At 37.7% G+C, this 23,325-nt stretch overlaps 1 protein-coding gene across 1 annotated transcript in view; it reads left to right on the forward strand.

Annotated features, from left to right (window-relative positions):
• The first annotated feature begins 371 nt into the window (after window positions 1–371).
• Window positions 372–23,325, forward strand: part of KIAA1210 (KIAA1210 ortholog) — a 40,945-nt gene continuing 17,991 nt past the window's right edge. Inside the window, exons 1-6 of the mRNA XM_054580335.1 lie at window positions 372–399; window positions 5,706–5,874; window positions 12,013–12,139; window positions 12,458–12,589; window positions 16,145–16,294; window positions 22,440–22,442. Of these exons, the coding sequence (XP_054436310.1) occupies window positions 372–399; window positions 5,706–5,874; window positions 12,013–12,139; window positions 12,458–12,589; window positions 16,145–16,294; window positions 22,440–22,442 (609 nt within the window). The remainder of the gene's footprint in view (window positions 400–5,705; window positions 5,875–12,012; window positions 12,140–12,457; window positions 12,590–16,144; window positions 16,295–22,439; window positions 22,443–23,325) is intronic.

Here is a 23,325-nt window from a genome sequence, read left to right on the forward strand (position 1 = left end):
CAGTTTACTGGTTGTTCTTCCATTTTTGCTGAGTTTTTTAGTAGTGATTGGCGAAGAAGATTTGGTATGGAAGGACAGAGAGAGGGGAACGTTTTTGTGGCTTCTTGGAGACCTGACTTCACTGATCATATGGGGCAGGGGATAGTGAGTCTGGTGCATGTATCTTTGAAGGGAAGGATTGGGTCTTCATCTCTGTGTCACCATTGTTTAGTATTAGGCCTCAGAGAGAGTGATTGGACACTCAAAAATAATTAATGAACTAATAAATAAATGAATGATAGGCCTCCTCACCTAGGCAACCCCAACCACTAAACCAACTGACCTATTTTTTTTAATATGAGCTAGAGAGATGGCTACAAAAGAAGATGCCAATGCGGCGCAGCTTGGTGAAGAGTGGAGGTAAGGAAATGCCTTTTCTCTGTTTCCAAGATTTTTTTAAAGACCAAACATTTGAGTAATTTTTAGTAGTATTCATTGTTAGCCAGAGGATAAAATAGTGGTTGGGAGGTTGAAGGGAAGAAAGGCTAATTAGAGATGTTTTCTTTCCAAGCAGCAGTGCAAGAGAACAAGGTCATCATTAGGTGATGCATTTCTAAAGCTCCCTAAGTTGAACTTATATGGGCTGCCTGTGTGCATGGTGGATAAGCAAATGTACAACCCAGCAGCAATGATTTCCGTCGTTGGATTTAATGGTGTTTTCTTCTTGGGGCCGGGGGGGGGGGACTTGCCTGCCATGGGTCATTTTCTGGCATATGACACACTGCAAGCCCTCATTGGATGGGGATGTTGAAAGCTACTGCCTGTTTGGGAATACATAGTCCTTGGGTTTGGACAGGGAGATGAATGGCTTTGTTATAGGAGAAGTCCAGACAGCTGTCAGCTCTCATCTGCCAGCTCCCTAACCACCACTGCTGTACCTTATGGGACATAAAGTTATCCAGTGTATAGGTGACCTACATAAACATTGCTGGATACAAATACGGGTTTTGACCTAAATCTGCAGTATACGTCTATCTACCCTTTACACTTTTAGCAGCTCTTGAAACCAGCCCACATAGGACTCAGCTGCTGGCAATTTAAAGGCACCCCTTTACAAAGAAAACTTGAAGGACCAATTTATACACTTGAATACATGGCAACTCTTTTGGATTCCATTAGGGTTTCAAAAGTAACATATGCACACAGTTCCCAAATTTGTAGCTCACTTCCAGGGCTCATCTCCATACATGGTGTCTAATGTGGTTAGGGATGAGGAGGTCTCCTAATCCAGAGTAGGCTGAAGACTTGGAATCTTGCAGCTGACATTGGCTGTCTGGCAATGGGTTGCTCAGTTAGGCTGTCTCCAGCTTCTCAGCCACTGCTCTAGACCAAAGAGCAGCTAATCCACCATGTGTGATGGTTACTATCCCTTGGTGCCCCCCTCAATTCCCCACCAACAAAGCTATACCACCACCATACCCAGAGCTACCCCACAGGGAGGAATGCAAGCATTCTTTCCCTCTAGTGCCCATGATTGAAAGAGACACACATTGCTTAAGGCACTTTGAGTCTTTATGGGAAAATAAGTTGTTTTTGCCTGGTAAAAATGGAAAATTGGGGGAAATTGGAATATATGCATATTTAATTTTTAGTACTTCTTTTAAAGTTCTAGAGTCACAGTCATTTTGTTAATTTAGGAACATAAAAATGTGTTAATGTATACTTTTGTTTGCTCATGCAATGGTAATGGCGGGTGCATTCAGTTTTGCAGCCAAAAAGCTTATTAGAAGTGCTTTGATTCAGTTATGAAGTGTTTATAGATTGTGCAACAAATATTTCTGCTCGTTAATGAAAAGTATGCTTGCAACTCCCAGTCCTCCAGCTCTGCCCTCCTCTATTCCATTCTGGCATTTTAACGAAAGAGCGGCAACAATCACTATGTTTCCAAACACTCTAAGATAAAGTTGCTCCCCTTTCCAAAGGCCAGAAAGAGATCCACCTGTCAAGAACTAATCGATTAGACCCAGCTGGTGTGACTGAATGGCTTGAGTGCTGGCCTGCGAACCAAAGTGTCTCCGGTTCAATTCCCAGTCAGGGCACATGCCTGGGTTGCAGGCCAGGCCCACAGTGGAGAGGGGCATGCAAGAGGCAAACACATTGATGTTTCTCTCCCTCTCTTTCTCCCTCCCTTCCCCTCTGTCTAAAAATAAACAAAATCTTTTAAAAAGAATCATATTAATTCTGTTTCGAAAATGGCAATGCTGGCAAAGGCTAAAATACAGCATGCTCCTTCCTGTTTGTAAAGGGACATTTCCCAGTTTGTCCTCACTGGGCAGGAATTACTGGTATGTTGGAGCTGGCTCACACTGGCTTGAGTGACTGTGCATATCTCTTTCCAAAATGTTGATAGCTTGAAATTGACTGAGGTGGGAGTATTTACACCACAAAAATAGGCAAATACTACAAAAAAGAGCATTTTCCCCAGAGATCCATTTGGTAACAATTTTCAGTAAAAACCTAATTACAGTAATTAGTATAGTATAGTAATGAGGATTTTACATAAAATCTCACTATTTCATAGATTTTAGAAATCATTTTGGGGTGGGGAGGTTAAGAGAGAAGGCCAGAGCTCTGGCTTGTGTAGTTCAGTGGATTGAGTGCCAGCCTGCGAACTAAAGGGTTGCTGATTCAATTCCCAGTTGGGGCATATGCCTGGGTTGTGGGCCAGGTCCCCAGTAGGGGGCACTCAAGAGGCAACCACACATTGATGTTTCCCTCTCCCTCCTTTTCCCTCTCTAAAACTAAATAAAGTTTTAAAATATTTTTAAAAAGAGAGTAGGCCAGAGAACAAAATATATTATTTTAGAGCCAGTACTTTCACACTGAATTCTCATAGTAGTTCTATGAGGTCAAACATTTTAAATATTTAATTTTATTTTCATAGAAATTAGTTTAATTTTTCTTGTAGAAAATTAAAGAAGGGAACTTGGAAAAGTATATGTTTTCTGTTGTATCTTCATGTTTTATTCTTCATATCTCTGGGTAGAATTACCAAGTTTGTCCTGACCATGACCCTAGATAGAGACCTCCTAGTAGACGAGAATTGCCCAAGTCATACAAAACTGAAATTGCTTGAGAAGCAATTAGCAATCAAACAGTTCTACAGTCTTTTGTTGTTTTTTTTTTAATGCTCACCCAAGGACATTTTTTTCCCATTGCTTCTAGAGAGAGAGGAAGGGGGAGAGAAAGAGAAACATTGATGTGAGACAGAAACATTGATCAGTTGCCTTGTACTATGTGCCCCGACTGGGAGTCAAACCCGCAACCTATGTACGTGCCCTGACTAGGAATTGAACCCATGACATTTTGGTCTATGGGATGATGCTCCAAACAATTGAGCCACACCAGCCAGGGCTACAGTCTTTTTTTCATTCCCCTTCCCCATGTTAGCTTCTTTTTCTCTAATCATGTATATTTTAGAGCTCACTATTGAGTTATAGATGTGGGGCTGCTTCCCTTTATCTATAGATTAGATAGATAGAATTGAACCTGGTCTTAATAAACAAGTAATTATTGATTACCTGATACTAGCTCAAACTTATTAGCACTTGCTACACACCAGATACTATGATAAGCTCTTTACCTACATTATTTACAATTTACATCAACCCCAATAAGAGCCAGTGTTTAAATTATGGGATGCTTCAGAGTGACTCTGCTCAGTGATCTCAATGTAAGAGAAGAGACAAACTATGTTGGTATTCTGTACCCCTCGGTGGACTCAGTTGTATTGTGAGCACTACAGCTTGTCTGGCACTATGCCAGTTGCTAAACAGATGCTAATAAGGGCCTGCCTACAGCTTTGATGGGGGAATAGTAGCTAAGATATAGAATTTTATCCTATTCCTTTTTCATGATACCCAAAATGTAGTAAGTGCTTGATCTTAATAAATATTTGTTGAATAGATGAATGGATGAATCAATGTGCAGACTAAAGAGTGTTCAGATGCAAATCTTGTGGTGCCAACACTCAAATTTTAGATATGCAGGGAGAAGTATGAATTGTAATGATTGGTGGGCAACAGGACTTAAGACAGGCCTTGAAATTTAGAAACCAGGCCCAGTAATCCCTGGTATGTCATAGGTCATACCATCGCAGAACTAGAAAGAGCCCTAGTCTAGCATTTCCCTAGTGTGTTTTGCCAGACATTCTGCTAACACATATTTGGGAGACAATAGTGTTGTCCAGTTTCTTGGAGCTTCACCATACGCAAAGGCATGTCGAAATTTCAGGAAAGTCTTGCTGGAAATCAGACCCCTACCTAACATTTGTCTAATCCAGTGTCAGCCCAGTTGACTGGACTGCAGACCCATTTTTCATGCCACAGATCCATGAGTATCCCTCTGAACATACTTTGGGAGATGCTGATTAGTGTGATCCCCTCATTTTCCTGCTGAGTACCAGAGAGGCTGAGTGATTTACCCAAGGTCACAGAGCTAATTGACAGCGGATCCAAGCCAAAAATTCCAGAGTTTTCTGACTTTGGGGAGGTGCTTGCCATTATGTCATCAAGCCTTTGTAATGACAGCCTCACTGGCAACTACCTGGCTGAGTCCTTTACTGCCAGCAACATTGCTGTGCTGGCAAGAGGCCTTCCAGAGACCAGACTGTTGTCAATTGCAATGAGACACCTCAGTTAGTAAATCATTGCACGTGAAAGCGATAAGAGCTAATTCCTTCCCTCTGAAGAGTGTATCATGACTTTTCTTCCCCTTTTTTCTCTTCTATGGAGCCCCGGTGAAGACATATGTGCTTACCAGGAAACTAAAGAAACCCCAATCAGAGCCTTAGGGGCATTTAAAGTTCACATTCCTCACTGATGTCCTGTTAATTATTATATTATACATAAAGCAACCTTTCAATTATCTGCATGTGCAGAGGGCAGCAGCCCTATAGATAATCCAAACCAATCAGCAGTAATTGAAGAACACACATAATGCACGTAATACACATGCATACACACTCATGCACGCCCCTTGTAAAACCCTGTGATGTCCAATTTTGGCATGCCTTTTGTACAAACAACTTTTCTTCTTTCTGATTCCCAGCCTTCTCCCTTTTTCTTTAATTCCTTCCTCAAGAAACTCTTCCCTGAATGCACCAACTGGCCACATTCACTCTTTGGGTCTGTATTCTTTCAGCACACAGGCTGGGCAATATCAACTCCTACATAGATTTCCAAGGGTCCTGAAGCCCTGGGCAGTACCAACCACCACTTGGATTCCACACGCAAAAGGTTAACTTCCCAACTGGACTGTGATGACCCCAGCCACTGGGGTGGAGTTGGGGGTTAACAAATGCTTATGTTGGCTCAATAACTGCTGCATATGAATGAACTTCTTAGGGCCAGGCAACAGATGTATATTAATAGTTGACATTGAAAGAAAAGTGAATGTCTGATGAGTTGGGCCTGAATAGAGGTTGCCTAAATACCACACACAAGCAGGGGACTGAGTTCCTGCTCTCACCAGCAACTCGGATTCTTTGTTACTGAGTATTAAGAGGAGAACAAACCAAATGAATTGTGCCGTGATCTGTGGGAACAAGGGCCAAGATCTACAGGGCACCTGGGATCAGAGTCATCCTTTGTGTCATGAAGACCCTGTTTTCTCTTCTGTCTTCCCTTCCACCATCACACTGTCTCACTTTCATTTACAACTTCCAGGAAAGAAGAAATCCAAATTTAAAGCCTTCAAGGATTTTTTTGGCAAAAAGAAGAAAAAGGAGGCTGCAGATTACCACAGAAGGAGGAGGCTGAGACCAAACTTGTCCAGAAGCAGTTTTAACAACTCTTCTCTGAATCTAGTTCAGGGAGGTCAACAATCTAAGTCTAGGTAAGCTTGGGGGTGGTGTGAGAGGGTTGAAGGGGAAAAGGGACAAGGTAAGGGGACAGATAGCTAGATCTGGATGCCCCCTTTGGCAACCAAACACCGATGGGCCTTTGGTCTCAGGGACTCTTGGCCTTCATGCCTATGGGGCTGGGTCAGTGGCCACTGACAATACAGCCATTTCCCTGTGGCCTTTCTCTGTGCTCATGTGTAGATTTGTCATCTGGGCCACACAGCTCAGTGGGTTGGAACATGGTAAATGCACAGCCAATCCCCAAGAGCTCTTGGTGGAGAGCGCAGTAGATCAGGGAAATCCTTCCCTGTCATAGCTATAAGAACTTGAAATGGGATCTACAACTAGAGAGGAGCTAGAGGCCTTTGCTTTATAAGGTAAGGCTAGCCTATTTCATTCAGGAAGTTTGGTCTGGTTTGCTTGCCTGGCCCTTAGGCTGCAGCTGTGATTACTGGGCAAGGGGAGCTAGATCTCAGAATGTGTGATTAAAGTCTCAGTGAAGCCATCTAGCTGGGTTGGGGCATAAGTGTGAAGTCACTGTATTAATGTAAAAATGAACACATAAATAAGCAAGCAGAGAACCCAAATCCATTTTCCCCTCCATCCCAGGAGACTAGGGGAGATTCTGCAACTGGTCACAGAGGGACAGGGAAATAATACTGTTTCTGCCACTGCCACCCCTATTCCAAATTTCATCTGTGATGCCCCAATTTCCATATCCTATTGTAGAAAATCTAGACACCTAGTACCCCCAGCTGTTCCTGGCTCAATTGGATGCCTCTCTGTGGAGTTCCACTTGGGCCTGTTCTCCTGACCCTAAACTCTAGACTTACCTGGACTTTCCACAGAGCTCACCTGTGCTTCTCCCCTTTCCCTCAAGGCTTTGCTTGGCAGTGATGGGACAGTTAGCAAACATGTTAAATTGCCCCCTAACAGTTAGCACATAGGTCTCCTTAAGGAGGACCTCAATGAGTGTATTGAATATGAGGAATTTCAGATAGCTTTGCTAGTGGGAGGGATGGTTTTGGACAGAGGGGCTTGTCTCATACCTCACAAATCATACCATTATAGACCATTGCCTTATAGCTTTAAGTAAGGGTAAGACTAGCCCTGCTAAAAACCATGGGGTGGGGTAAGGAGGGAAGGGGCATTTGGATTTACTCTCTGTTGGCTCTACAAATTGGTAAGGGTTGTCTCTACTAAACTTTTACATTTCCCCTTCTTCTTACTTACCTGTCCCCTTCCAAAATGGTCCATTTAGTCGGATGCATTCTCTGCACTAAGGTGTGTGCATGTGCACCTCCCTGAAGTGGGTGGTGAAAGGAAGGAGAAGGAGTGAGAATGAAAGGCAGAGAAGTGTGTACAAGTACATGCACAAGCTCATATATGAGGAAGGGTGCTTTTCTAAGGACCTGAAATAAGTCTTTGTTTTGGAAGGAACATAAATTAAGTAATAGTATAACTTAAGAGGCCTGAAGATCACCCCTGACCCCAGTCTCTTGCTTAATGTGCTAGGGGACAAACCCTGGAGATCTCATTGAGGAGTTAGAAAGAGAGATCAGGTTTGTTTTCTTTTTTTTTTTTTATTCATTAAAGCAATCAATCACACAAAAAAAGAAATCCTTAAGAGTCAGCCCTCCCCTGGCCTGTACAGTAAGAGTGATATCTGTTTCCAAGACTATATTAAGCTGTATCTGGTTGATGGGTGAATTCAATTCCTCCATTTGATTTTTTAATGGCTGCTGACATAATGTGCTTTATTGCCTTTAAGACCAAGATTTTGTCTCAAGTTTTGGATATATTTCTTTTTGTTGACACTAGGGGGCAGCTCAATAAGGACTAGATGTGTTCTGTGACAGTTTTCGTTTCTGACAAACAGCTCGTGCTAATGTAATTCTTTCATCAGGAAGAGCCAATTCAACAGCTGTACTCTGGTGGATGCATAGTCTGGAAATGACAAGAGTTTCTAAGTCTACTCATGGCTTAAGATTTCCTTGCAGTTTATCTACACAAAACAGAGAGGCAAGGTAGTCACACAGATGCCGCACTGGTCCCAGCCTGATGTGAGCCAGCAAGTCATAGAGAAACAATGAATGAAAGTGTGTATGTGAGCAAATATATGTATATAGAAATGTCTGCCAATGTGGCTCTCTCAATGCTGAATCGGTCCTATAGGCTTATTAAGTGTTTATCCAGAGTCACACTAATTTTCTGCTTGACTGCTATTTTACTAAAGCAGAGCATGTTGCCTTCAGCACCAGGGCCACTGAGTAGCAGTTTTTCAGGGAAAAGGTGGGTAGGAGTTTAGTACAAAGTGTCAGACATCTGCCTCTTCGCCTTTCTTGCTGGCCCCCAAGCCATCTTAGCATGGTGTCATTTTAATCCTCATAACACCAGCTTGTCCTCACGGTGTGTCATGATCAAACGTACCCATGTGCATGTCCAGTAGCCAGACAGGCTCATAATAACAGGGTGGGTGCTAGCCCTACAGTGTTTGAGCTGCTATTTTAGTTATCAAGGTTTTTAAAGTGCTAACTTAAGTGTATTGTTTTGTAATAAAGGTAATAAGTGCAAAAAATATTTGAAAATTTAAAATTTTTTTTATCTATTTTTACAACATTTCAGTCCCTCCCTAAAAAAAACTCTGTACTCATTGGCAGTCAATCCCCATTCCACCCTACCCCCAGTCTAGCCCTAGGTTACCACTTATCTAATTTCTGCCTCTATAAATTTGCTTATTCTGGATTTCATATAAATGAAATCATACTACATATGGCCTTTTGTGACTGGCTGTTTCTCTTAGCTTAGCATGTTTTCAAGAATCATCCACATTGTTGTATGTATTCCTTTATACTACTGAATATAAGTATTCCATTGCATCAACATACACCACATTTTATCTGTTTATCAGTCAACAGATATTGGGTTGTTTCCACCTATTGGCTATTTTGAAGAATGCTCCTATGGATATTTGTGTAGAAGTTTTTTTGGGGATATATATTTTTATTTTTCTTGGGTATATACCTAGGAATGTAATTGCTGAGTCATATGGTAATTTAATGTTTAGTTTTTTGATGCAACACCAGACCGTTTTCCAAAGTGACTGTAACATTTTACATTCCCACCAGCAGTGTATGGAAGTTTCAATTTCTCCACAACCTTGCCCACCCTTGTTATCATCTGAGTTCTTGTTTCTAGCCAAGTGTGAAGTGATATGTCATTACAGTTTGGATTTGTATTTCCCTGCTAATGATGTTGAGAATCTTTTCCTGTGCTTCTTGGCCATTCGTATATCTTCTTTGGAGAAATGTTTATTGAGATCCTTTGCCCATTTTTAAATTGGATTATTTAGTATTTTATTAATGAATTATAAGAGTTTCTTATGTATTCTAGATATAAGTCCCTTATCAAATGTACAGTTTGCAAGTATTTTCTCCAATTATGTAGGTTGTCTTTTCATTTCTTGCTAACATCCTTTGAAGCACAAGCTTAAGCGTTTAGTGTCATAATCTAAGACTCTGTTGCCAAATCTAGGTCATGAATATATATTACCCCGATGTTCTTTTTTGTTAGTTTGTTTTTTAAATTTTTTATTAAATTACTGGAGTGACATTGGTTAATAGGATCATCATATAGGTTTCAAGTGTACATTTCTATGATACAAGACTGTATATTGCACTACGTGCTCACCACCCAAAGTCAAACCATCTTCCATTATCATATATTAAGTCCCCTTCACCCCTCATTCCCCCACCCCCTTATATTAACTTCTAAGAATTTAAGCTCTCATATTTAGGTCATTAACCAATTTTGGGTTCCTTTTTATATATAGTGTGACATGAGGGTCCAACTTTATTCTTTTGCATGTGGCTATCCAACTGTCCCAGCACCATTTGTTGAAAATGACTATTCTTTCCCCCATTGAATGGTCTTGTCACCCTTGTTACAAATCAATTAATCAGAGATGGATGGATTTATTTCTGGATCCTCAGTTCTATTCATTGATTTATATGTTTATTCTTAGGCCAGTGCTACACTGTTTTGATTACCGTAGCCTTTTAAAAAAATTATTTTTATTTTTAGAGAGACAGTAAGGGAGGGAGAAAGAGAAGGAGAGAAACATCAATGTGCAAAAGAAACATTGACCAGTTGCCTCTTTAACATCCCCAACTGGGGACCTATCCTGAAACCTAGGCACATGCCCTAACCAGAAATTGAACTTGGGGACATCCCAGTGCTCAGTCCACTGAGCCACACCAGCCAGGCCTGATTGCTGTAGCTTTGTAGTCAGTTTTGAAATTGGTAAATGTGAGTGCTTCAACTTTTTTCATCTTTCTTCAAGATTGTTTTGGCTATTTGTGTTCCCTTGCATTTCACTATGAATTTTAAGATCAGCTTTCTTATTCGGCAAAGAAAAAGTTTAAAGGCAGCTGGAATTTCACTATGGATTACATTCACTATGATTACACTATGTAAATCAATTTGTGAAGTATTGCCATCTTGACAAGATTATTCTTCTAAGCCACGAACATAGGTTTTAGAGTATAAGTTTTACATGCCTTTTAAAAATTTTTATTCCTAAGTATTTTATTCTTTTTTGACACTATTGTAAATAGAAGTGTTTTCTTTTATTTTTCAAACTAACATTTTGGATTGTTCATTTAAGGTATACAGAAATGCAATCAATTTTTGTGTATTGATCTTGTATTTTGCAACCTTGTGGAACTCATTTATTAGTTCTAGTAATTTTTAATGGATTTCTTAGGAGTTTTATACACAAGATTAAGTTACCTATGATTAGAGATAATTTCACTTCTTTCTGTTTAATATGGATGCTTTTAATTTCATTTTCTTATCTAACTTCTCTGGTTAGTATCCCCAGTACAATGTTGAATAGAAGACATCCGTGTCTTGTTCCTGATCTTAGGGAGGAAGCATCCATTCTTTCATCATTAAGTATGATATTAGCTGTGAGTTTCTCACAGATGTCTTCTGTCAAGTCTGCGTGTCTTTAACATAAAAGGGTATTGGATTTTACAAATGCTTTTTCTGTGTCTATTGAAGTGACTGTGTGGTTTTTGTTTTTATTTTATTGATATGATGTATTACATTAATTGATTTCCATATATTAAAGCAACCTTGCATTCCTGCAAATCTTACCTGGTCATATATATAATTATCTTTATATGCTGCCAGATTCAGATTGCTAGAATTTTATTGAGGATTTTGCATCTTCATTTATAAGATTTATTTGTACAAAGTTTTTTTTTTCCTGTGATGTCTTTGGTTGAATATTTAAAAGGTAAAATGTATTCCCAAACCCCAAAGGGAATTTTTTTTGTGCCTTTAGCTTTTCATTTTTTCCTAACTTTCCTCTGATTTGTCTTAACACATAATTGTCATCAACCAGGCCCCATTCCCAATCAGAAGGTATTTTCACCAGGTTTAGCAAACTGTGGATGTGCTTTAGGGAGTGGTGGGTTCATAAGATGATTTTAAAAATAGGATAGATGTATTATAGAAACTTTGTGTGAAAGAGAAAAAAAACCTGATGAATGAAAGTCTCCAGCACCTGGGCAGATACTTGATATTTTATAACAAATCAAAACAAAAACACTAGAGAGAAATTTGGGCATAAAACGTCTTTTATGACTCTCACCTTAATAATAGCAAGATTCAGTGTCTTTCCTCCCATTTTGTGGCATTGTCACTACTGAATTGTATACTTTAAATGACAGAATTGTATGTAAACCATATCTCAATGAAAATATTATATAAAAGATGTGTTAATAATTTAAAAATCAAAATTATATGAAAATACATAGAGTAAAAAATTAAAATCCCCTTCCTCTAGTTCCATTCCTCAAAAGGAACCATCACTAAGAATTTGGTGACTACCCTTCTGGACATTTTTCTATAAACATAAATGATATATGTATGGAATATATATGTAGATTAAATGGCACCATACTATTCTTTATTTTTTCATTTAATATCACATAAACAACTTTCTGTCAGTGCATATGCATCTCCACCCTCCTCTGTGATGTCTTTGGTAGGCTGTATTATAGATACACTTGTGTCTTTGGTTTCTATGGCTGCTTTTACAAGACCTTTTCCTTTCTTTCCAGGGTTAAGGGAAGCATGGAGACCAAATCCCTGTCCCAGGACAGTACCTTCATGTTGGATCCTGAGCCTGGAATACCAGCAAGTAAAACATACCCTTCTCCAGAGCTCCAGAGAGGCAGATCTCTGGAGGTAATAGCAAACTTGAACATAAATGCCTAATTGGACTATTCCTCTTCCATTTCCTATTCCTAACCCAGCAAAAAACAAGGAGGGGGAATTTGACCGTACTTCTCAGCTAATTCTACCCCCACAGGGCTGTTGTAAACATTGAATGAGAGAATGGACAAATATATTATGTGCTTACCTAGTGTCTGGCACATAGTGTTGGCTGGTATTACCATATTCACTTCTTTTGAAACAGCCAAGAATGCTTACGTATTATGACAGTGACAGTCCACTGTTACTGTGCAAGCATTCCAACCCCCATGTTTTTTCTTTCTTCCACAGAGATCTCAAGTTTCCAGAAACCTGTCTAGCATTGGCAGTATGCATAGAGCTGTTTCTGGAGCTCTGCTTGAAGTTGTGCCCCATTACGTGTCCAGAAGTGGAATCTGGGTTTCAGGCTCCAGGATCACTGAGGTAATAGAGTGTAATTGTTCAAAATATGGGAGCTGAGCCGTATGGACAGACATATGCTTAAAATCTTGCTCTGCTACTTACTGGCTCTGTAACCTTTGATTGATTGCTTAACCTCCCTGAGCCTTCCTTTCCTCATCTACCTCAAAGAGTTTCTTGTGACGATTGAATAAAGACTCATAGAGGTTAAAGAAATTGCTCAAGCTCGCCCAGATAGTAAGTGATAGACCTGGAAAACTGACACAGCTGTGTTGACTTTAAAACCCATGGTCTTTTTTTTTTTAAGATTTTATATATTTATTTTTAGAGAGAGGAGAATGGAGGGAGAAAGAAAGGGAGAGAAACATCGATGTGCAAAAGAAACATTGACTGGTTGTCTCTCATATGTGCCCAGACTGATACAAAACCCGCAATCCAGGCATGCGCCCTGACCGGGAATCGAACTGGCAACCTTTCATTTTGTGGGACGATACCCAACCAACTGAGCCACATTGGTCAGGGCAGCTGGTTTCTCAACAGAAACACTTCAGGCCAGAAGGGATTAGCATTAAATAATCAAAGTAATGAGAACAGAGGACCTATAACCAAGGCTACTTTGTCCAGCAAAGCTTCCTATTGTTTAAAATTGAAGGTGAAATAAAGAGGCTCCCAGGCCAGGAAAAAAAGAACAAAAAACTAAGGCAGTTTATTACCACCAAACCTATATTGCAAGAAATGTTAAGGTGTCTGTTTGAAGAAGGAGGAGGAGGAAGAGGAGGAGGAGAAGGAGGAGGAAGAAGAGGAGGAGGAGGAAGAGGAGAAGGAGAAGAAGGGAAGAAGGAGAAGAAGGAGAAGGAGGAGAAGAAGGAGGAGGAGGGAGGGAGAGAGAGAGGAACATAGGTATAAAGAATAAAATGGCAATAAATAAGTACCTTTTAATAATAATCTTAAATGTAAACAGATTAAATGCTCCAATCAAAAGACATATAACTGGCTGGGTGAGAAAACATGACCCATATATAAGCTGTCTATAAGAAACCCACTTCAGAACTAAAGATACACACAAACTGTAAGTGAAGGGATGGGAAAAAATACTCCATGAAAATGGGAACCAAAAAAAAGCTGAGGTAGAGATACTTATATCTGACAAAACAGGCTTCAAAATAAAGTCCATATCATGAGACAAAGAAGGTCACTATATAATACTTAAGGGATCGATAGAACTATAGGATATAATCCTTGTGAACATATATGTACCCAAAATAGGAGCACCTAAATATATAAAGAATATCTTGGTGGACACTTAAGGAGAGATCAACAGCAATACAGTCATAGTAGGGGATTTTAACAACCCACTGACACCAACGGATATATCTTTCAGACAGGAAATCAACAAGGAGGCAGCTACCTTAAATGATACATTAGATCTGTTGGATTTAATTGATATTTACAGAACACTTTATCCCAAAGCCTCAGAATATACATTCCTCTCAAGTGCTCATGGAACATTCTCAAAAATAGGCCATATGTTAGGTCACAAAATAAGTCAATAAATTCAGAAGATTGAACCCATATCAAGGACCTTCTCTGAAAAATGATATGAAACTAGAAATCAATTATAAGAGAAAAACTGAAAACCACTCAAACATATGGAAGCTAAATAACATGTTATTTAATAATGAGGTCAAGGAAGAAATCAAAAGTCACCTGGAATGAAAACATAATAAAGCAAAATCTAAGGGACACAGTGAAAGCAGTCCTGAGAGGAATGTTTATGGCATTACCGGCCTACCTCAAGAAGCAAGAAAAATCTCAAGTAAACAATCTAACCTTACATCTAAAAGAACTAGAAAAAGAACAACAAACAAAGCCCAGAGTAAGTAGAAGGAAGGAAATAATAAACATTAGAGAAGAAATAAGTGGCACAGAAACAAACAAACAAAAAAACCAAAACAAAACAAAACAAAAAAAAAACAATACAAAAGATCAATGAGACCCAATAGCTGGTTGTTTGAAAAGACTGATAAATCTTTAACCAGACTTATCAAGAACAAAAGAGGACCCAAATAAACAAAATCAGAAATTAAAGAGGAGAAGTAACTAACATCACAGAAATACAAAGGATTGTAAGAAAATACAAAGAGCAACTATATGCAAGAAATTGGACCACCTGAGCAAAATGGGTAAGTCCCTAGAAACATACAATCTTCTAAAACTGAATCAGGAAAACTCAGAAAATTTGAATACACCAATTACAACAAATGAAATTGAAATAGTAATAAAAAAACTTGCAGCAAACAAAAGTCCTGGACTAAATGTCTTCACAGGTGAATTTTGCCTGAACAACATATTAGCAAACTAGATCCAGCAATACATTAAAAAGATCAGATACCATGATCAAGTGGGATTTATTTTCGGGATGCAAAGTTGGTATATCTGAAAATCAATAAATGTGATATATCACATAAACAAAATGGATAAAAATAACATGATTTTATCAGTAGATGCAGAAAAAGCATCTGATAAAATTCAGCACACATTTATGATAAATTCTTAGTAAAGTGGGAATAGAGAGATCATACCTCAACATAATAAAAGCCATATATGACAAGCCAACATTATACTCAGTGGGCAAAAACCTAAAAGCATTTCTCTTAACAGGAAAAAAGATAAGGATGTCTGTTTTTATCACTGTTATTCAACATAGTACTGGAAGTCCTAGCCACAGCAGTCAGAAAAGAAGTGATACAAGGCATCCAAATTGGAAAGAAAGAAGTCAAACTATCAGTATTCATAGATGACATGAATAATATTGTGTATAGAAAACCCTAAAGGCTCCACCAAAAACTACTAGACCTAATAAATAATTCAGCAAAGTAGCATCATACAAAATTAAGTTTCAGAAGTCAGTGACATTTGTATATACCAATAATGAACTATCAAAAAGAGAAGTTAAGAAAACAATCCCTACCCTGGCTGGTTTGGCTCAGTGGGTTGAGTGCTGGCCTGGGAACCAAAAGATCGCAGTTTCGATTCCCAGTCAGAGCACATGCCTGGGTTGTGGGCCAGGTCCCCAGTTGGAGGTGTGTGAGAGGCAATTGATTGATGTTTCTTTCCCTTTCTTTCTCCCTCCCTTTCCCTCTGTCTAAAAATAAGTAAATATAATCTAAAAAGAAAACAATCCCACTTACTATTGCTGCAACAACAACAAAGCCAATAAGGTACCTAGGCATAACTTCAAACAAAGAAGTAAAAGACCTGTATTTGGAGAATTATAAGATGCTGAAGAAAGAAATTGAGGAAGATACAAATAAGTGAAAGCATATATCATGTTCATAGATAGGAAAAATTAACATCATTAAAACATTCATGTTACCCAAATCAATTTATAGATTCAATGCATTTCTTATTAAAATACCAATGGCATATCTCACGGATTTAGAACAAATATTCCAAAAATTTATATGGAACCACAAAAGATCCTGAATAACCACATCTCACAAGCAACAAGAGAATGCCCATAATTTGGAGGAAAGCATACGCGTTTTAACTTTCTCCTTTTAAACTCCTCCTTAACAGATCCCACCACTGCGCCCACACCAACCCAGCATCCGTCCACCTCTTATAGGATCTGACACAATCTCTAAGGACTCTGAAAAAGTCTCTGTTGATGCTCAGCCACCTAAGGCCCCACGAAAGGCTTTATCACAGAAGATCTTGTCATTGAAGGTGAGTGTCAGCCTCATCTTAAGTGGCAAATTGCTGGGCCGGGGGTGGCGGCATCAAATGGAGCACAAGTCAGAGGCATAGTTTCTTCTTGAGTTTTCTTTTTTCCTATTGTAGCTCAGTACTAGGGAGATATTTGGGGAAGGAGATGCCATTCTTGGCTTTTGATTGCATGTTGGTTTACGTTTTCTGTCGAATTCTAAAAGCCAAATAATCAGTCTTCAACTTGTAAGCAATGGGAGGCATTATCTGGACAAAAAGTACTTTCCAGAAGTTTTCAGTTATTTCAGGAAAAAACAATGGAGATTTTTATGGAAGTAAAGCCTCTATAGTTTTAAATGCCAAAATCTCAAAGGTTAGGGCATGAAGTATTGTTTGAGAGATACGTATCCATTTGACACATGAGAGGGCATGTATGTTTATTCATACATTTAGTTTTGTCAATCAAAAATATGCATCAACAATTGGAATACAAATAGATTTTGCCTATATCAACATTTTGAGTATCAAACTAACATGCGGTTAATTTAATTGGTTGTTTGTGAACTTGGGAGGGCTTTTAGAGTGAAGTAGAATTTTTAGCAATTAACATTAGGAACCAAAAAGTAAACAGAAATGTAATTTATACTGAAGATAATTGGCCAGTCAGGAAAAAAAAACCCTCTGTTTAAAATGTTAAAAAATTCTATGGAGGGGAAGCAGCCTTCAGTTAGATATGTCAACAACCCCCACCAAAAGAAAAAAAAACAATTAGATTAGGACCAAAGGTAAAGCACAGGCTCGAGGTACGGGGATGGATGCTCACTGATTTGTGGATTTAGGCTATCATCATAAGTATTTTCTGCAGAATACCACAAAGCAGAGGAACTGGGACAGAGTGTGAATTGATGGAAGGACTGAACTAGGTAATATTTTTATTGTGGTAAAAAATTCAAATAACATGTACTTTTGCATATTAAAGTATATGATTCAGTACATTCACAATATTGTGCAACCATCATCACTGTCTAGTTCCAAAATAGTTTTCCCCCCCAAATGGAAGCCACATACCCATTAAGCAGTCACTCATCATTCCTTCCTCCTCTCTGGATTTGTCTATTCTGCATACTTCATATAAACGTCATCACACAGTTTATGACCTTTTGTGCCTGGCTCATTTCACTTAACATAATGTTTCCTTTAATCCTCACCCGAGGATAGATATATTTATTGATTTTTAGAGAGAGAGGAAGGGCAAGAGAGAGAGATGGAGTGAGGGAGAGAGAGGAGACTCATTGATATGACAGAAACATTGATTGGTTGCCTTCTCTATGCACCCCAACTAGAGACCTGGGAATTGGACCCACAACCTAAGGGTGTACTCTGTCCAGAAATCGAACCCACAACCTATTAGTGTATAGAACAATGCTCCAACCAGCTGAGCCACCAGGCCAAGGCTAACATAATGTTTTAAAGCTTCATCCATGTTATAACATATATCAGTACTTCAGACCTTTTTATAGTTGAATAATACTTCATTGTATGGATGTATCATATCTTGTTTAGTTCTTCATCCATTGATGAACATTTGGGTCTTATCTACATATTGGTTATTATAAATAGTGCTGATATGAACATTCATGTATAAGTGTTTATTTGAACACCTTTTTTCAATTCTTTTGGGTATATACCTGGGAGTGGTATTGCTGGGTCATATGGTAATTCTGTGTTTAACTTTTTGAGGAACCATCAAACTGTTTTCCCTAGCAGCTCCAGCCCTTACATTCCCACAGTTATGTATGAGGGTTCCAATATCTCCACGTGCTGGCCAACGCTTGTTATTTTTTCCTTTTTCTTTATTTTTTTAAAAAGTCATTCTATTGGGTGGGAAGTGATATCTCATTGTGGTTTTGATTTGCATTTCCCTACTGACTAGTAATGTTAAGTGTCTTTTCATGTATTTATTGACCATTTGTATATCTTCTTTAGGGAAATGTCTATTCAAGTTCTTTGCCCATTTTTAATTGGGTGGGTTTTTGTTTGTTTGTTTGTTTTTTGTCTTTTTGCTGCTGTTGAGTTTTAAGAGTTTTTTTATATATTCTGGATACCAGACCCTTACCAGCTATGTGATTTGCAAATATTTCCTCCTACTCTATGAGTTGTCTTTTAACTCTATCAAGAGAATGCAATTGTTCAAAATTTTAAACATTTTGATGAAGTTCAATTTATTGATTTTTTTTCTTTTGGTACTTAGCTTTTCGTGTCATACAGTTTACATTGTACAAGTCTTGTACCTCTTTGGATAAATTTATCTCTAAGCATTTTATTCTTTTTTAAAATTTTATTTGTTTTTTAGAGAGAGGGGAAGGGAGGGATAAAGAGAGGTAGAGAAACATCAATGTGTGAGAGAAATATGGATTGGTTTTGCCTCTTACATGCCCACAACCAGGGTCCTGGCCCGCAACCCAGTTATGTGCCCTAATCAGGAACTGATCTGGCAGCCAGGGCAGCATTTTATTATTTCTGATGCTATTGTAAAAAGAAGTGTTTTCTTAACTATGTTTTTGGATTGTTCATTTCCCGTGTATAGAAATACAACTGATTTTTGTATGTTCATGTTGTATCTTTTAACTTTGTTTAATTAATTTATTAGCTCTAATAAATTTATGGGGATTCTTTAGAATTTTCTTTTATATTTGTTAATCTTTTAATTTCTTTTATTCATATTATGTCTTTTTTATTGACTTTTCTATACAAATTCACTTGGTATTTTCTTCTGTTTTCATGTGTATGCAAAATCTATCTGGAAATTTTTCCCCCCAAACACTGTAATTTTCAATTCCGGTAATTTCTATGTGGTTCCTTTTTTTAATAGTTTCCATTTCTCTTTTAAATCCTCCATCTGATCATTCTTTATGACTACAGCTATATATATATTATACACATAATTTTCTGTATATAAAATAATGTCATTTGTAAATAGATAGTTTTACTTCTTCTTTCCCAATTTATATACATTTTGTTTCCTTTCCTGATTAATTACTCTGACTAGAGGTTCCAGTAGAATGTCAAATAAAAGTGGCAAAAGCAGACACCCTTATCCTGTTCCTGATCTTAGGGGGAAAGCTTTCAGTTTTTCACCATTATGTATGATGTTAGCTGTGGGTTGTTCACATGTGTATTCTATCCTTAGTTTGCTAGGTGTTTTTATTTTTAGCATGAAGGGCTTTTGGATTTTATCAAATGGTTTTTTCTACTTCAATTGGGATGCTGTTATCGTTTTCCTTCGTTCTATCAATAAGTACATTACACTAAGTGATTTCATATGTTGAATCTTCTTGCAATCCTGAGAGAAATCCCAATTGATCATGATGTATAATTGCCTTAATATGCTGTTGGATTTTGTTTTCTTGTATTTTTTGCATGTGTATTCATGAGGGATATAGGTCTATAGTGTTCTTTTCCTGTGATGCCTTTATTGTGCTTTAGAATCATGGTAATGCTGGCCCCGTAGAATCTGGAAGTATTCCCTTTTCCATTTTTTTTTAAATTTGTGAAAGGTTGGTGTTAATTCTTCTTTAGAAGCTTGGCAGAATTCACAGTGAATCCATCTGGTTCTGGTCTTTCCTTTGTTGGAAGGTTTTGATTACTGATCCCATATCTTTACTTGTTAGAGGCCTATTCAGATTTTCTGTTTCTTTTTGAGTCAATTTTGGTAGTTTGTATGTGTTTAGGGATTTATTCATTTCATATAGGTTATGTGGTTTGTTGATATATATTGTAATTATTCATAGTATTGTCTTATAATCCTTTTTATTTCTCTAAGGTCAGTGTAAATTATGCACTTTCACTTCTTATTTTATTGAGTTGTATCTTTTCTCTTTTTTCTTAGTTAATCTGGGGGAAGATTAGCCAATTTTGTTTTACTTTTCAAAGGACCAACTATGATTTCATTAATTTTCTATAGTGTTTTTTCTATTCCCTGTTTCATTACTTCTGTTTGAATCTTTTTTAAAAAGATTTTATTTATTTATTTTTAGAGAGGGGAAGAGAGGGAGAAAGAGATGGAGAGAAACACAATGTGTGGTTGCCCCTCGAGCGCCCCCCACTGGGGACCAGGCCCGCAACCCAAGCATGTGCCCTGACTGGGAATCAAACCAGCAACCCCCTGTTCACAGGCCGGTGCTCAACTGAGCCATGCCAGCCAGGGCTATATCTGTTTTAATCTTAATTATTTTCTTCCTTTTGCTAGCTTTAACATTGGGTTTAGTTTTTTTCTTCTCTTTCTAGTTTCTTAAAGTGGAGAGTTAGGTTATTGATTTGAGGTCTTTCCTCTTTTTTAACATAGGCACGCACAGCTATAAATTTCTGAGGATTGCTTTTGGTGTATGACGTAAGGTTTGATATTATGTTTTAGTTTTCATTCATGTCAAAGAATTTTTTAACTTTTGATTTCTTCTTTAACCTATTGGTTGCTTAATGGTATGTTGTTTAATTTCCATCTACTTGTAAATTTTCCAGTTTTTCTTCTGTTACTGATTTTTAGTTTCATTACACTGTGGTCAGAGAAGATACTTTGTATGATTTCAATCTTTTAAATTTTATCAAGACTTATTTTGTAGCTTAATATATGGTCTATCCAGTAGAATATTCCATGTGTACTCCAGAAGAATATGTATTATGTTCTTGCTGGATGGAATGCACTGTATCTAATTTTTAGGTTCACTTGGTTTATAGTATTGTTTCAAGTCCTCTATTTCTTTATTGATCTTCTGTCTAGTTTATTCATTATTTTTAAAACATTTTTATTTATTGGTTTTTTTTTTCAGAGAGAGAGAGGAAGGGAGAGAGACAAAAACACTGATTTGTTGTTCTACTTATTGGTTCATTCATTGGCTCATTCTTGTATGTGTCCTGACCAGGGATGGAACCCACAACCTTGGCATATTGGGATGATACTCTAACCAACTGAGCTACCTTGCCAGGGCCTATTTATTTGTTGTTGAAAGTGGGATACTGAAGTCCCTAACTATTAATTATAGAACTGTCTGTCTTTCCCTTCAGTTCTGTCAACTTTTGCTTCATGTATTTGGTGGTGGGTCTCTTGTTTGGTATTTATATGTTTATGATTTTTTTATCTTTATGATGTATTGGCCCTTTTTATCAATGTATAGTGTCCATCTTTGTCTTTTATAACAATTTTAAATTAAATTCTATTTTATTTATCATTAGTACTGCCACCTCGGCTCTCCTTTGGTTATTATTTGCTTAGAATATCTTTTATCATCCTTTCACTTTCAACCTATTTATATCTGGATCCAAAGTGAATCTCTTATAGACAACATATAAATAGATCATGTTTTAAAAATCCATCCTGTCAAATTCTGCCTTTTGGTTGGAGAGTTTAATTTATTTACATTCATAGTAATTACTAATAATAAAAGACTTGCCTGCCATTTTGTTCTTTTCTCTATATATCTTATATTTTTTGTTATTTTATTCCTTCATTACTAACTTCTTTTGGATTTAATTGATTTCCTTTTAGCATATGATTTTCATTCCCTTCTCCATATATTTTAAAATTATGTTCTTACTGGTTACCTTGGGAATTACAATTAAGAAAATTCGATAACATTTTAAAACATATAGTCTTCTATTAATTTGAATAAGCTAAATATGTATTTTATAAGTTAATGAATAGAGTTAAATTATTTATAGTCAACATTTCCAAGCATCAGTCTAAACATTCATCCTGCTTCAATGTAATAAATTCTCTATTAAAAAATTCAAGAACTGAGTCAGGTTTCTACAGTTGGGCTGGCTGGCAAAGTGTTTAGCCTTCAGTGATACAGTCAAACTACCCCCAGGCATGAGAGTTTCTTAACTATTCCCACCATTCTTCCTGGTTTATTAGTTTAGTATGGTGAACACAAGGGTGGAGGGGTAGGTGGCAGCAACAGCAGCATTAGCATCCCCAAAAGTAGCTGGAATTGTTGTAGTCACCAGCCTAACCAGGTGAGCTGGCCTGGATGCTCCTCTGAGCTCCTCATAAATTATGACCCCCCCAACACTTGTATTCTATCAAAGCCTTCCCACAAATCCAGCTACCACTGCCTTCTCACTGAACATCAACTAGTGAGTTAAGGTGAAAACAAAATCATCCAAATAGAAAGTCAGACTAAAAGGTGATTAAGTTTTACCCTCTCAGAGGAGTCTTTCCAGGTTTGCTGTCATACTTTTTATTCTCTGAGCTGCTGTCTCCTACTGGTGACAGTAAGAAACACACCTTATCTCTCAGGGACTCTAGCCTTTGTATCCTAAGCTTACTTTCTCTCCCAAGTGCCCCCAAGTGCCCTGGGGAAGAGTAGAAGGACTACTTAAGCCCTTGCTGTCTCAGCCTATTTATTTCACATGTCCTTGGGTGAAGAGTTGGATGCTCTGACCATTTCAGTTCTAGTTAGCAAAGTTTATTGTTTTTTCCCTGAATTATCTTCCTTTTTGGGTAGAGGTGAGATGGGCAGTGAGGATGAACAACTATTTCTTTTTTAGTGTACTTTTAAAATTATATTTTATCATTTATGCTACTATAGTTATCCCAGTTTTTCCTTCTTTGTTCCCCTCCACCCACCTCACCCCCTCCCTCAGGTAATCCCCACATTGTTGTACAAGTCCATGGGCCATGCATATACATTCTTTGGCTACTTTATTCTCTATGTTATACTTTACATCCACATGTAACTACGTATTTGTACTTCTTAATCCCTTCATATTTTTTGCTCCATCCCCCTCCCATCTGACAACCATCAAAACGTTCTCTGTATCTATGATTCTGCTTCTGTTCTGCTTGTTTGTTTATTTTGTATTTTAGAATCAATTCTTGATAGATATGTATTTGTTAGCATTTTATTGTTCATATTTTTTATCTTCTTCTTAAAGAAGACCCATTAACATTTCATATAATACTGGTTTGGTGGTGATGAACTCCTTTAGCTTTTTCTTGTCTGGGAAGCTCCTTATCTGTACTTTTATTCTAAATGATATCTTTGCTGGGTAGA

The sequence above is a fragment of the Pteronotus mesoamericanus genome, unplaced genomic scaffold, assembly GCF_021234165.1.
Source record: "Pteronotus mesoamericanus isolate MK-2021 breed Mesoamerican mustached bat unplaced genomic scaffold, CSHL_Meso_final contig_57, whole genome shotgun sequence".
Lineage (NCBI taxonomy): Eukaryota > Metazoa > Chordata > Mammalia > Chiroptera > Mormoopidae > Pteronotus > Pteronotus mesoamericanus.